Source organism: Convolutriloba macropyga, chromosome 8 (genome assembly GCF_964194025.1).
Source record: "Convolutriloba macropyga chromosome 8, txConMacr16.3, whole genome shotgun sequence".
Classification (NCBI taxonomy): Eukaryota; Metazoa; Xenacoelomorpha; order Acoela; family Convolutidae; genus Convolutriloba; species Convolutriloba macropyga.
This window is the reverse complement of record NC_134475.1, coordinates 2,899,002-2,914,511: the sequence shown is the minus strand read 5'-3', so window position 1 is coordinate 2,914,511 and position 15,510 is coordinate 2,899,002. Positions and strand designations below refer to the sequence as shown.

General features: G+C 37.2%; 1 protein-coding gene across 1 annotated transcript in view; it reads right to left on the bottom strand.

Annotated features, from left to right (window-relative positions):
• Positions 1 to 9,056: 9,056 nt before the first annotated feature.
• The window catches only part of LOC142344386 (uncharacterized), a 57,377-nt gene continuing 50,923 nt past the window's right edge, over positions 9,057 to 15,510 (bottom strand). The window contains exon 10 of the mRNA XM_075395994.1: positions 9,057 to 9,735. Coding sequence (XP_075252109.1) covers positions 9,542 to 9,735 — 194 coding nt within the window. The 3' untranslated portion in view covers positions 9,057 to 9,541. The remainder of the gene's footprint in view (positions 9,736 to 15,510) is intronic.

The window sequence follows — 15,510 nt, the reverse complement described above, 5'->3', positions numbered from 1 at the left end:
GATTCCATGTTATTCCAAAGCTCTACCGTTGTCAATGTGTACATTTTGAGATGCGGGTTTCTGCTACATATGATCCGTCTTCCTTCGGCGCCCAAACTAAGGTATAGCATTGATACAGTTTTTCGGTCTGCCTGTGTCCATGGCTTGTCTCCACACATAATTTCTATCTCTATTTGTTTCTGACATCGATTTTCCCAATTCATTTTCAGTTGCGCGTTTCTTGCTAACCTTTCTCGTTCCGATTGAGCTGAAGAAACTGTTATTGTGTTCTCGTAAATTGGTTCTAACGATAGATGAACATTTTCGGGTTTTGGTTCAAGCAAAATGTTTAATGTAATGTTTTCCTTCGCAAGAAGAGCCAACTTTGCCTGCATCCACAATTTCTCCCACTTCAATGGAGGATCAGAACTCGGTTTTTCCCAGAAAGGTTCAATGCCAAGTGGGGTTCGTTTTTGCGTTGCTGACTGCGCCATGTCGTACACAATCAGTAATGTGTACTTGATCTTGAGCTGCGAATCACGTTAGAAATTGTAATTTTGTTTTGCTTACTTGTGCGGCTAGTGCACTTAACACAGTTTATAACTGAATTCGCTTAGCAAATCGCTTGTCAATTACTTGTCTATTTTACTCAGCTAGTGAAAACGACTGACAAGAAATAAATTAATATGAGCAACTGCACTCGAGGTGCAAAACTAAGAGAATGAAACTGAGTATAAAGTGGGTCCTCAGAAATCACAACAGGCATGAACAATAGTTTTTCCCGATGCGGGAATTATGGTAACAGACAATCACATGAAGTAATAAGTGAACTAAACTTGACTTTAACACATGCCCCCCAGGATTAAGTATGATCAATAAATTAGTACATCGTATAATAATTTTACTGCACCAAATAAATGATTATGTACAACAACGACAATAGAACATATATTACAATAACTGTACTGTAACCATAACACACTTAAATGTCAAAAAATAGAGCATAAAAGTGAATAAATAAACGTAATATAACATAGTTTAAAGACGATGGGACGTCATTATAAGCAAAATGAACGAAAAACACTAGCAAAATTAGAAAACTCACTGATTTTTGAAATTTTATGTATGACAAATATGCAATATTAACTCTAACCAGAAACCACAAAATTAACCAAAATACGTCTAATTTGGAAGCCTGTCTTTAAAACCTGTGACAATAAGACCTGTCATTAAAAAGAATTAATGACAATGAATAGAAAACAATACATACGGAAAGTAACCAAGTGACAAAATCAAGTGTTTAAAGTTAACACAAAGTACACAGTCAAAATTATTAACTATCGATTGAAAATTGTCAGCTGAATCCCCGATGTCTCTTACAAACATGCTTAGATAAAAAACGTGCTCACAGAAAAGTAAAAGATTCATAGCCAAGACATTGCCAGAATAGCTGCAGAAAGGACTTGCGTGCCGTATAATTCAGATCTAAACAGATAAAGATTTAAGGGGAAAAGTAAAACCACGCCGGTCGATGGAAAAACAATCAGCTAAAAACAACTATTGCTTGTTGAAATTAACTCCACAGAAGCCATTCGATTACGTACCTTTATCACACACATGACCTTAAACTAATTCAAGTTTAACTAGTTTTGAAGTGCACAGCTTATTTTATTGAGTGAGGTAAGTACCTTATGATCTAATCACGCAAGTGGCCTCACAACTTGGGCTAGAGTAAGAAAAGACGTTACGCGCGAACAGCGAAGTCACTGTTAACAAGAGGTTGAAGTAATTCAGAAAATTTGACCTTTTCTTCTTTGCTGTTTAAAGAAATGTAAAACGAAGACATTGCCTGTAGAATAGGTGCCCAAAGAGTTAGGTGATAGGTAGGTATGGGTAGGTGAAGAGGGTTTATGTATGTGTAGGGGATTGATGTGGGTTTGGGTAGAGTAGGTAGCTTAGTTATTGGGGAATAGGTGACCGGGTGTAGGGTAGGGAGGTGGTTGTTTTGTAGTTAAGACACGTAAAATGAATTTAAAAAGGAAGAAATTCTCAAATGGACCTTTTCACCTTGCATATTATCAGCAGTTCTTAAATACTATACATTACAAACTTAGCTCCTGTTAAATTCAAAAGTTCAAACACAGAAGTCAACATTCAAAACCAGAGGTAAATGTTCGAAGGCAGAAAATAAAATTTAAGTCATAAGCTTACTTGCTTCAGTTAAATAACAAACTTGCATGAAACCAATACTCTTTTTGACCCATAAGAAGAGCTTCAGACGACAAAACAAAAAAAAACAAGAACACGGCATTATAGCTGCGCTCAGCTTACAGTTTCGCAACTATAATCAACTAACATTGAAAATTAGCGCCAATATCGCAATTAAAAAATTATAACATGATATATTTAGTAGACACATTTAGCCCCGTTAGAAAACTATTGAGAGGCTCTATGAATGAGAGCAAATGAAGGAACAGCCAAAACAAGAAGTGACAAAACAAGAAATGCAGTGAACGTTTTAAAATTTTTTGGGTTTAACAAGGGAGCACTAAGTCGTTTGGGAGCAGATCTAACCTGTCCTTAGTCAGAGACCTAATTTGTCACGCGAACATAAAATAATTACGGACAAAACTAATTTATACCGTCAAAAAAAGAACGAATCTTAAAAAACAACCAGTTTCTAATTGAAAGACCAAATTATTAAAACAATGTACAATAAAAGAATGTATCATTTTTCAACGGTATTGTTGATAATTGTCATAATTCAACAAGAAAAAAATAATGGGAATAAATTAAATAGCCGAGCGAGAAAAATTTTCAGTCAAACCAAAATTTTGCGCCAACTTTCCCTCAATAAAGTTTCAATTATTTTAAAGCACTTTATGTTCGAGAAACCGTCACTTTGCCCTCCGTTTATTATTCCGCAATAAAAGTTTTTAAACTACTGCTCCAACTTGACTTTCTAATGCGATAAAAAAGAACGAAGTTATGAACATAAAATACAATAAGAAATGTTATATACCAAAAAGCTCTGAGATCAAGGAAAAAATAGAGAACAGAAAATTCAAACTATGAGCAAACTATTCAAACTATTTAAACTATTCGCTCTATAAAATTCACTAGAAATTGCGATAATCCAAGAATGGTTCTCGCGATCACTGTACTGATTTTCTTTGTTCAATCAAGCAAAAGGAACAAGAAAAAGGACGCACTAAACAGAAACCCAGAAACTCAACAAGAAATTATCAGTACAGCACAACACAAAGTTCAAACATTTCAGTTTAAGCCCACCTATCAAACTTCAAACTGCCTCATCTAGTATCACAGTGGATAAAAGATTGTCAAAACATAGCTGACAGATTGCCAGAAAATAGCCGCAAAAGCTTCGTAGATCGGCAGTCTAAAAAAACAGTGAAAAAGACAGACCAAAAAAATTCGTCTTTTCAATGAAGGCTGATCTGTTATATTTTGATTAAAAATCTGTATAAGTTATTGCTGCCTCTATTAGCTGATCTCAAGTAACCTTCATTTAGAGTGACACACACCCATTTGACCTTATCTCTTTGAATTAAAGTAAATAAAAGTCAATTTCAAAATGAGGAAGTCATTTTTGAGAGTGAGGATGTCAAGTGTGACCAAAATTTAATCACTCGCATGAACAAAAAAACTCGATCCACTAAGAGCGAAAAAATGACGTTACATATGCAATTCAGTTGAAATTGCACGAACGAATGAACAAAAAGTGGCTGTGACGTCATATGGTCGTAACAAAAATCATGACGACGAAATAATAAAAAACCACGAGAAGGCCAATAATAGCCCCAGCTATCGCTGTGCGGCTATTAATAAATAATTGTACCAAAAATTACACTCAATACCCATTATAATAAACAAAAACTTCAAAACAACAAAACAAAAACATAGCTGGCAGATTGCCAGAAAATAGCCGCAATAGATTCGATCGGTAGTCTAAAAAACAGTTAAAAAGAGAGACCAAAAAAATTCGTCTTTTCGTTGAAGGCTGATCTGTTATATTTTGATTAAAAATCTGTATAAGTTATTGCAGCCTCTATTAGCTGATCTCAAATAGCCTTCATTAAGATTGACACACACTCATTTGACCTTATCTCTTTAAATTAAAGTAAATTAAAGTCAATTTCAAAGTGAGGAAGTCATTTTTGAGAGTGAGGTAAGTCAAGTGTGACCAAAAATTTAATAACGCACAGGAACAAAAAAACTCGCTCCACTAAGAGCGAAAAATGACGTCACACATGCAATTCAGTTGAAATTGTATAAAAGAATGAACAAAAAGTGGCTGTGACGTCATATGGTCGTAACAAAAATCATGACGACGAAAGAAAAAAACATAGCAGGACAAGTCCAGACGTAGAATTCAAAGAATTTTCATTGACTAAACAAAAAACTAGACCAAGAACGGACTATGAATAGATTGGGAAAACCATTTAGAAAAAAATCCGATCCAAAAAATCGAAAAAACCGTAAAAATCAAAGTGAAATTGCCGCATGTGAATAAAAAAACCACTTGCGAGAAAGCGAATTTTTGTTCAAACCCCGTTTTCTCACTCTACTTCAAATTTAGAGCGAATAAATTCACGCCGCAAAACCCCTCGCTTTTTCGCTCCATTTCCTGTTTCGGCGTGACCAAAATCACTACTCCAATTTGACTTGAAAAATCATGAAAATGTGTGAACAGATCTTAAAAAAAAAGACAGCGCCCCAATACAATTCAAATTCTTTGAATTGTAAAAAACCAAGAGAAGGCCAATAATAGCCCCAGCTATCGCTGTGCGGCTATTAAAAAGTAAAAATCAAAGTGAAATTGCCGTATGTGAGCAAAAAATTCACTAGCGAGAAGGCGAATTTCTGTTCAAACACCGTTTTCTCACTCTAATTAAAGTTGGAGTTAAAAAATTTCAGGCCGCAAAACCACTCGCTTTTCCCCCACTTCCTTTTTCGGCGTGACCAAAATCACTACTCCAAATTGACTTCAAAAATCATGAAAATTTGTGAACAGATCTTTAAAAAAAAAGACAGCGCCCCAATACAATTCAAATTCTTTGAATTGTAAAAAATCAAGAGAAGGCCATTAATAGCCCCAGCTATCGCTGTGCGGCTATTAAACAGACATCAGGACAAATTTGACTTTAATTTAAACCGTTTTCTTCAGCAAAATAAACTGAAAAATAAAGCTTATCAAATCAAAAGCTCATCAGAACTACTGCAAAGACTCATTGCTAGGAAAAATCTAGAAACTACCCGTTAACTTTAACTTTAAAAAGACATAAAGCACCGTTTCAAATTAAAAGCTCAAAATTGTGTCTGAACTCCTAAACGACACTAATATAGTCAATAACTCTCTCAAACGCACTAGTTGTTGTATTTGGTGAAAATACCACTTTGATTGAAAGAGTAAGACGTCAAACTTTGAAAAGCTTTGAAATTTTCCCCACCTACTGTTCTCGTCCATTCAGACTTAAGCAAAAAGAAATCTATCTTCTCTGTTTTTGACCTTTTGTTTTCGCGTGCAGCATTTGACTTTATATCCTATTAGAAGAGAAATCAACGATTAAAACCGATATCCCGTACCTATATTAAAATACATTCAACTAACGTCGAGCCAATTGCTCTCAAACGATTGGCAAGCAGTTGGCTTCGTCAGAGTCTAGATTCAGCTTGGAGAAGCTAGCTTAACTCATTACACCGCATTCGGGTGCATGCTCTAAGAGAACTCCTCAGCGACCGAGGATTTTAATTGTCTATTCCATTTTTGGTTGAATAATCAGACAAAAAGAACTATCATATGAAGAGTCGGTCGTACGCAAATTGAATTAAAAAGAAATAGCATGACATATCGCTGCAAACTTAGCTTTAATTAAACAAACCGACTGCTTTCGGACGAATTGCTTTCGAATGACAGGCGAGGGCAATTTAATCTGGTGGGAAGGGGGGACGTGTGAAGCCTAGATAACAATGGGTGGAAAACAATTCGACAGGTGAATTCAGATCAAGCAAAACTTAAGACCAGCGTGAAAAAATCAAGAGTGTGAAAAAATGTTCTATTACAAAAGCACAAAACTGGTCAAGCAGTGTTTTGGATTAATGGCACACAAATTTACAATAATTGCTTCAAACTCCGTTCAAGAGCAACACAAACGGAAGACCATTACTACTCTTCGAGCCGTAATAAAAATCCGCAGTGACCCAAATCTTTCAGATTGGATTGCAAAACGACAGAGCACTGTACAATGCAAACTGTTTTGATTGTAAAAACTTTGCCGGCAGATTGCCGGAGTAGCCTGGAATGATTAGACTTGCGTGCCGTATAATAGAGACAGAACCAGACACAGATATAATTTGAAAAATTTATCGACGCCGCTCAAAAAGGTATGTAACATTCAGCGACAAATTAAAAAAGCTTGTTAAAATTCATTGCGCAGAAGCCTGTTCTTTAAGGACTTTCATCACACATGTGTTCCTTTGACCTTCTACGAATTCAAATTAAACTTCAGTTTTAAAGTGCAAGTCATTTTTATTGAGAGAGGTAAGTCGACGATGATCAAAAGCTTATCACGCAAATGATCTAAAAACGTTGGCTAAAGCGATAGAGAATGACGTGAGAGGATGACGTCATCCAGAAAAATTGACCTTTTCAGCTTGCTGTGTGAACAAATGTAAAATGAATAAGAGCGTCAGACGACGAAACGAAAAAAAACATAGCCGGAAGAATTCCGCAAACGACTCAAAGTCGTCTCCCCCAAAAGAACTCGCTTTTTAGAGGGCTAATATCACCTTGCAGAACGCATCACTTCAGAGAAAACAACAGTCTTAAGTCACAGAAAAAGTTCGAATTTTTTCATGTAGTACAAGTACAAACACAAATGAAAACGGTCATTTCATGCAATGCAAACTAGATTTCCGAAGACAAAATATTAGCCAAGCCTTAATAAGCTCACAAAAATCTCTATTTTAGAAAAGAAAATGAGAAAAGATGAGAAAAAAAAATTGTGAAATTGCTCAATCTTTTGTCAAATTGCTGAGAGAAAAAATAGTTGAAAAACATTCAAATTATTCAACAAAAAGACACAAAAAACGAGATATATTTCCAACTAAAAAATACCGTTTAAAAACAAAACTAAGAGCACAATAATTTTTGTAGAAAGCAATTATGAATGTTTAATTGGCATTTCAGGCAAATTCTAAGCGTCGCACTATGTTCAATAAAAAACTAATAAAAAAGCTTAAATCATTATTTTTTAACAACTGATAAACGCAGTGCTGATTAGAACTCTAGGGCTCAGGAAAATGATAGATTGATACATGTTAGAAGGCGGAGAATACGGACAGAAACAAAAACACATTAAAAACAAAAAAACTAGTTCTTGATTTTTGCAGAAAAGAAACAAGCTAAAAAAATAATAGGGCAAACAATTACATTTCCTGATTTAACATAAAATTATATAGCTGTCCTCCTCTATTGATTAAAATGTAGAAACGTAATTCAAAGATTAAAACAGATAAATATTTTGCAATTAAAATGTCAAAAAAAATCATAAACGCATGAAAAATTTTTGCAGAATTTTAAATACTGAACGCAACACAATCAGTCAATTATTAGTAAAAGAAAATTAAGATGCCTGACAGTGCACAAAAAGTTTTCTAGTAATTAAATTCAAAAAGCAGAAATTTGACCAAAAACGGCCAAAATCGGGCAAGCAAATCTGCAATTTTATAAAAACAACACCTCGCATCATAAAGAGGCATTCAATGCATGAAATATCAAAATTATATTGTCATATGCACTGATTTTTGAAAAAATCCGCTTTAAGATCCAAAAATAAAGAAATTAATTAAAAAAGCCTAAAATGAATTCTAAAAATGGGAAATATGTGCTCATTTAGAATTTAAAATGCATTATTAGCCTCTCAAAAACACTGCGGTATGAATTTCAGAGGTTCACATACTAATACATCTTCCATTGAAAATTATTCCTACAAAAAACTAAACTAAAAGAAAAACTGGGCCAATTAGACGAAAAACGGCTAAAAATGGTTATCTATATGCCGCATTCTTTCAAAAAAACTTTTCAAAGTCATTCAATGATCGAATCACATGATCAAAACACTCTTACTCAGAAAAAATTAATTCACACGGCAACTTTACGCTTTCACTTTTAGGTGAAAACGCCGTCTGAACGAAGTACTTCCGTTTAAAAAACCTTAAGAAAACCAATACTCCTCGAGTTGTAAAAAAAACCAAGAGCACCGCAATACAGCTCCGCTCAGCTTACAGCTTCGCAGCTATAAAAACAATTGAAACCAATACTCACCTTAGATTCGTAAAAAAAACCATGAGTGCTGCAATGAGCCACCCGTTAGTTACAGTTTCGAAGCTATAAACATATCTGATGAACGTTAGACGCAGTTCTATCAGAACACGAGTGGACTGTTGTCACTTTCAGGCGGAGTCACAAGATGCACCGGGTTGTCACACACCAAAAAAATCCCAAGAAAAAGAAAATTCAAATAGCTCAAAATTTTGGGGAAAAATAGCCTAACCTCTTTTTCAAACTATTAATTTTAAAATTGATCCTCAAATTACTTGATATTCAGTCTGAAAAGAAGCAAAGGTGAAAATCGTTGAATTAAACATTTCTATACAAGCTATGAAACAAAACCAATAAAATTGAGGAAAGGATTATTGAGTCACAACGCATGTCACCAACGAGAGCGCTCGCTACGGTACATCCACTAAGAAAGGAATTGAACAGAACAGCTTAATAAACCCGATTCTCTTCTGCTTCAGCCCCCAGTGCCACTTACGCCCCCACATTGCAGCATATTTTATGTAGCATATTACTATTTGTGTATGTATCACGTGCCATTAGGGGTGAAAAGCTCCTGAAGTCTTCAGCGCACTAAGGCGCAAGACTTCAGGATATGTTCCTTCCATTGTTCCTTCTGGAAGGAATTGCTAACCATTGTTCCTTCTGGAAGAAACAATGATTAGCAAACCTTTATCGCCCATTAATGACTTGAGAGTCAATGTTTAGCCCGAGTGAAATATTCTTCGCGGGATCCAGGGAGAGGGGTGGCTGGGGGACAGTAGGTCCATTAAACTGTTGACACTCTCAAATTTTTCAGTTGATTACATTGATTGATGTACACGATTAGCGCTGCAAATAACTATTGGACAAAATAGAACATATAACATTCAAAACGAGATGGATTTGGAAGGATAAAATTAGTATATTGGAGAAATTGATTCAGCTTTAATTGGGGGAGCGTTTCTGCAACAGTACCACAGACAGAGAATACTCAGAATTTTACCACCTCTCTTCATCAACACAAATGGGCCCAGTTTTTGGGATGAACTGTCGAGAATAAGTTTGAGAGTTTGATTTAAAATAAGTTTATTAACAGCATAAAATTGAGGATTGTTCGTCTCATTTTACTTCACATTTGGAGATTAGCAAGTTTCGCTCCCAATTGAGAAATATTGACACTTTAAGAGTTTTCTGCTGCACGTGACCAACCGTAATTTGTCACGTGTTGGGTTCAACAGGATGTGCAGTTGCGATGGTGAGAGCGGAGGCAGAAGAGGCAGCTAGGTGACTGGAGGTCATTGTGTTCGAATTTATCAAGGTCATTGGGTCAGAGGGCGGCTTCGATACATATATCGCACCACTACTAGTCACTATCTGCTTCTGGTGAGAGGTTGTCCCTCCTGCATTAACGGCTGAAAAAACAGTGTTATCTATCGACTACGAGTGCATTTGGGGGCATTCTCAAAAAAACTTTCAAAACTAGACCGTCAAAGCCAAAAACATAAACGACTAACGTCGGGCGAATTGCTCTCAAACGACCGTCGAGCGAATGGCTTCGTCAGCACCTAGCCACTGTTTAGTGAGGTTAGCTTTGCCTTGATTGAAGGGGCGTGAGGTTAGGGTAATAGTCAATGACCTCACGCCACATAACAGCCGCTGAAGTGCTGCATCAACAAAAGAGTTGAGAGAGAGAGAGTGCGAGATAAAACGTGAAGGAGAAAGAGAAGGAAAGAAACACCAACCAACACACACACACACAGAGAGAGAGAGAACTAGGAATTTATTCCATGATGCGATTTGAAACTACAACTTCAAGTTTTCTAGCCTTGTTAGTAACTAAGTCATATAGAAAAAAAACTAAAGTGCAAAATTCAGAAGAAAAGTTTCCACATATCGCAGTGAAGAAAATGTTCAAAAACAATTTTCGACTATGGCTTTTGTAATGAAACCCATCTACAAGACTTAAAAAGCTTTGTTGGCCAGTTATGATAGTTGAACTCAGAAAAGGACAAAAATATTCAAAAATTTTTAAAAACAACAGCAAATTTTTAACAAAATCTTGCTAAAACTCGTGAAATTATTATTTTCAGAACACCATTCCATTGTCTCAGGAGACTATCCAGTATCCCTATTTCAAGCCTTAAACAGTTTCGCTGGCCCATAAAGATCCATACGCTCGGAACATAATAAATTTTCAAAAAAATTTTTAATTAAATTATATAAAAAAAAAGCTAAAATTCGAGTCATTAACATAATGATAACCATTCCAATAACTATGGAAACTAAGCAACAGCTTAATATCAAACCTTGAAGGAGGTCCCTGGCGGAGGAAAAAATGAAAAATCAAAAATATTCAAAAAACTTAATAAATTGCATAGGATTCTTAAAAAATTGCTTGAATTCGAGATATTAAAATCTTGAAAAAGAAAACATTGCATCTGAAAACTATGCAGTAACCTATAACCAAAGCCTAGAGGAGGTTTCTTGCCTCTTGAGGCTGGAAAAACCTTAAAAAGAGAATTTCAAAAAACATGAATTTTGCCAAAAAATTTTTCAAAAAATGCAAAAACTAGTAATGTTAAATTCTTTAAAAACACTCCATTGCAGCTAAGAACCATGCAGTAACTTATTATAAAACACTAGAGGAGGTTCCTTGGATCTTGAGGCTAGATAAACCTATAAAATGACAAAATTTTAAAAAACTCAAAAAAAATTGCAAGTTTTGTAAAAAAAAAAATCCATAAAAAATGTGATTTTAAAAAGTTGAAAACTATTCTATGGCCAATAAAAATTTTTCAGTAACGTATCATCAAAGCCCATAGGAGGTTGCCTGCTTCCTGGGACTGGAAAAACTTCAATAATGACAACAAATTTTGAAAAATTTGAAAAAAAATCAAGTTTTATCAAACAACTGCTAAAATTCGTGATGTTAAAACGTTGAATACCATTCTATTATCATAAGAAACTATGCAGCAACCTATTATCGTACCCTTAAGGAGGTTTTCTGAATCCCGGGGCTTAAAAAACTTGAATGACAGCAAATGTCCAAAAAATTTCATTACATCTAGAAACTATACAGTAACCTATTAACAAACCCTAGAGGAGGCTCCTCGGTTCTTGAGGCTGGATAAACCTAAAAAAACGACAAAAATTTTCAAAAACCTTGTCAAAAAAAGCCAAAATTCGCAATGGTGAAATATTGAAACCATTCTTTTAACACTAGAAACTCTGCAGTAACCTATTATCATACCCTAGAGTGGGTTCCTTGACATCTAGGGCTGTTAAAACTCAAAAAATGATAAAAAAATTTTTAAGGCTTGAAAAAAATTGTGAAAATTAGTATAAACTTGCGTGTTTTTAGCGAACTGTTGTTCCTTGGTAGCTAGCTACGGGGGGGTCACCGGGGTGCTGATAGGGGTTGGGGCAACATCGCAGTGTGGTTTTAATAGTTGGGGGGGGAGGGGGGTCAACAGTGGGGCAGTGGGGGGGGGGGGGGGGTCTTCAACCTCTAAAATCGGTGGTTCGTCAGTATCCACGGGGGGATTTGGGGTGCACCTGGGGGCAGACGGAAAGGGAGGGGGGGTTGGGCAGCAGAGTGGTGGGGGGCAACAGCCCGGTAGGGGGTGTCAACAGTTGGGGTGTCTTCAACCTCTAAGAACCGCCCTTCACACCATAAAAATAAGTCTCCAAAGCAGTTTGAGCTGAAACAGAGCTGAAAGGCTCTAAGAGCACTTAATGCCCGCCGGGCGCTACCTAATTATCCCGTTTTGAGGACGAAAAGTCAAAAGCGTCAGACGAAAAATCGGTGAAACGAAAAATCGCATAAAAAGACCGACAGGACTAATATAATTGCTACAAACTTCGTTTGAGAGCAATTAAACATCATTAACAAACTGGACAATCAATGAGATTGATTATGCTTCATCAGAGTTCAAATAAGAACATTCGATTGGAGAACCGATAAGACATGTCATGGCAAAAACAACAAAAATTGGCAAGATCAAAAAAGTCAGTTTTCTGATAACAAGCGGTGTCAAAGACGCCAATACCATAGGATACGAGAAACCATAGAGTCAAAAAGAAAAAATGAGATTCGATTAGACAATCACTGCAGAGTCGACTAGACGTTTTAGCAATGAGATAACGTGTTAGATCAATAAATTACAAAAGCAGGCAACACCCGAAAACAGCACAATTTGCTCAACAGCACGAATTGCTTTCAAACGACCGGCGAGCAATTGGCTTCGTCAGTAGCTAGCCACCGTTTAGTGAAGCTAGCTTAATTGCAGGGGCGTGAGTTGAGCGCATCGATGGGGACGCACCGGGCGGCTGATGGGGGCAACAGTGAGGGGGGGGCAACGGTGGAAAAGGGTTTCGGCTGCAAGGGCCTCTTACGACCTGAAAGATGTACAGGGGTGGGGATTGTGGGTGAAGTGAAAAGGGGGCTGTTGTAGGAGGTGGGGTGCGCGTGTGTGTGAGTATCTGTGCGTGCGCGCGTGTGTGTGAGTGGGGGGTCAGCCTCGATTGGACACTCAATGCAGAGTCGATTAGACATGTTAGCAATGAGATGACGTGTTAGATCAATAAATTACAAAAGCAGGCAAAATCGGAAAACAGCACAATTTGATCGAATCACACGAATTGCTCTCAAACTACCGGCGAGCGGTTGGCTTCTTCAGTAGCTAGCCACCGTTTAGTAAAGCCAGCTAGCTTAATTTAAGGGGCGTGAGTTGAGCGCATTGGGTGGGGGGATGCACCGGGCGGCTGATGGGGGCAAGTGAGGGGGGAGGGGGGCAACGGTGGGAAAGGGTTTTGGCTGCGAGGGCCCCTTACGACCTGAACGATGTGCAGCGGTGGGGATTGGGGGTGAAGTGAAAAGGGGGGCTGCTGTAGGGCGCGAGGGGTCTTCTGTGTGTGTGTGTGTGTGTGTGTGTGTGTGTGTGTGTGTGTGTGTGTGTGTGTGTGAGTGGGGGGTCAACCTCGATTAGACATCTTAGCAATGAGATGACGTGTTAGATCAATGAATTACAAAAGCAGGCAACATCCGAAAACAGCACAATTTGCTCAACAGCACGAATTGCTTTCAAACGACCGGCGAGCAATTGCCTTCGTCAGTAGCTAGCCACCGTTTAGTGAAGCTAGCTTAATTGCAGGGGCGTGAGTTGAGCGCATCGGTGGGAACGCAGCGGGCGGCTGATGGGGGCAACAGTGAGGGGGGGCAACGGTGGGAGGGGGTTTCGGCTGCAAGGGCCCCTTACGACCTGAACGATGTGCAGAGGTGAGGATTGGGGTTGAAGTGAAGAGGGGGCTGCTGTAGGGGGTGAGGTGTGCGCGTGTATGTGAGTGGGGTGTCAACCTCTAAGAACCGCCCTTCACACCAAAAGTAAAGGTCTCCAAAACGGTTTCTGTGATTGGCATACTTAGAGGGTAGTGAGCTGAAAGGCTCTAAGAGCACTTAATGCCCGCTGGGCGCTACCTTTTGATACCATTTTTGAGGACAGAAAGTCAAATGGGTTAAACGATAAAAAAAGTCAAGCGAAAAATCGCATAAAAAGACCAACAAGACTAATATAATTGCTACAAACTTTGTTTGAGAGCAATTAAGAAGTACAGTGGGTAATTTCCAAAAAAATAACAGTATCTGAAAACAAGTCATGAAAAGTGTTAAATAAAAAAGAAACGGTTGAAGAGAATAAAATATCACTCAAAAGACCCGTCAATAATGAGATGGTGTCATTGGGCAACATAGTGGATTCAAACTCTTAAGAACTGCCGTTCACACTTAGAAATTATAAATCCTCGAGAAATTAGAGGAATCTATACTTAAATACTAGCGACGCGTAGAGCTCTAAGAGAGCTATTCAGCCACTTAATGACATCCGGGCTTTACATGTTTAGCTCGTTTTGGAGGACGAGAAGTTAGAGGCTTGAGACGAAAATCAATCAAGCGGAAAATTGCATAAAATACAAGCCGCCGATGAAAAACCGGAAACGACTCGATGTACAATTTAATGTCTAAACTAATCTTAACCAAATCAGACATATCAGAGAAAAAAGAAATAAGCTATAAATAAGATTTTGGATAGGTCTCTGAGGGTGAGGGGAAGGTAGGTTACTTGTTGTTTGTAGTTTGAATAGGGAGGACTTGTTATGAGAAAAAAATCCTTTCGATCTCGAATACTACCAGCAAATCCTAATTATTATATACCAAAAATATTGCACGAAAATAGCCACAAAATCATCGTAGATCTCCAGTCTCAAAAAGAAATGAAACTGAACAAAACAAAATTTCTTTTGATGATATGCTGAGATGTTATATTTTTTAACATTTTGATTAGGAGGTCTAAATTATTACGGCTCCTATTAGCTGCTCTCAAATAACCCTCAATTGGAGTGACACACTCACTTGAACTTATCTCTTTAAATTTAAAACATAGCTGGCAGATTGCCAGAAAATAGCCGCAATAGCTTTGTAGATCTGCAGTCACAAAAAACAGAAAGACAGATAAAATCGTCTTTTTCATTGAAAGCTGATATGTTATGTTTTTATCAAAAATCGGCTTAAGTTTTTGCTGCCTTTATTAGCTGCTATCAAATAACCTTCATTTATAGTAACACATACCCATTTGACCGTATCTCTTTGAATTAAAGTAAACAAAAGTCAATTTCAAAGTGAGGAAGTCATTTTTGAGAGTGAGTTAAGTCAAGTGTGACCAAAAATTTAATCACTTAAATGAACAAAAAAAAACTCGCTCCACTACAAGCGAAAAATGACGTCGCGCACGCACTTAGGTAAATTTGCATGAACGGATTAACAAAAAGCAGATTTGAAGTGGTTGTGACGTCATATGGTCGTAACAAAAATCTTGACGAAATAAAAAACAGCCGGAAGAATTCCAGAAACGACTCGAAGAATCGTCTTCTTAAACGAATTGCCTTTTAAACTGGCTCCTAGTAAAATGAATACTTAAAAAATCAGTCAGAAAATGAAGAAAGCCCATAAACCCAACTGAACAAATATATTACACTACTACTGTATATAAAACCAGCCAAATCTTTTTTGTACGCAATTGAAAACATCAAAGTACGCGACCACTAAAAATCAAACCATTTTAGGCTCCCAAAACTTTATTTTGGAAGAAAAATTTGATTACTGCAAGAAACGACCAAAAATTGATACAAAATTT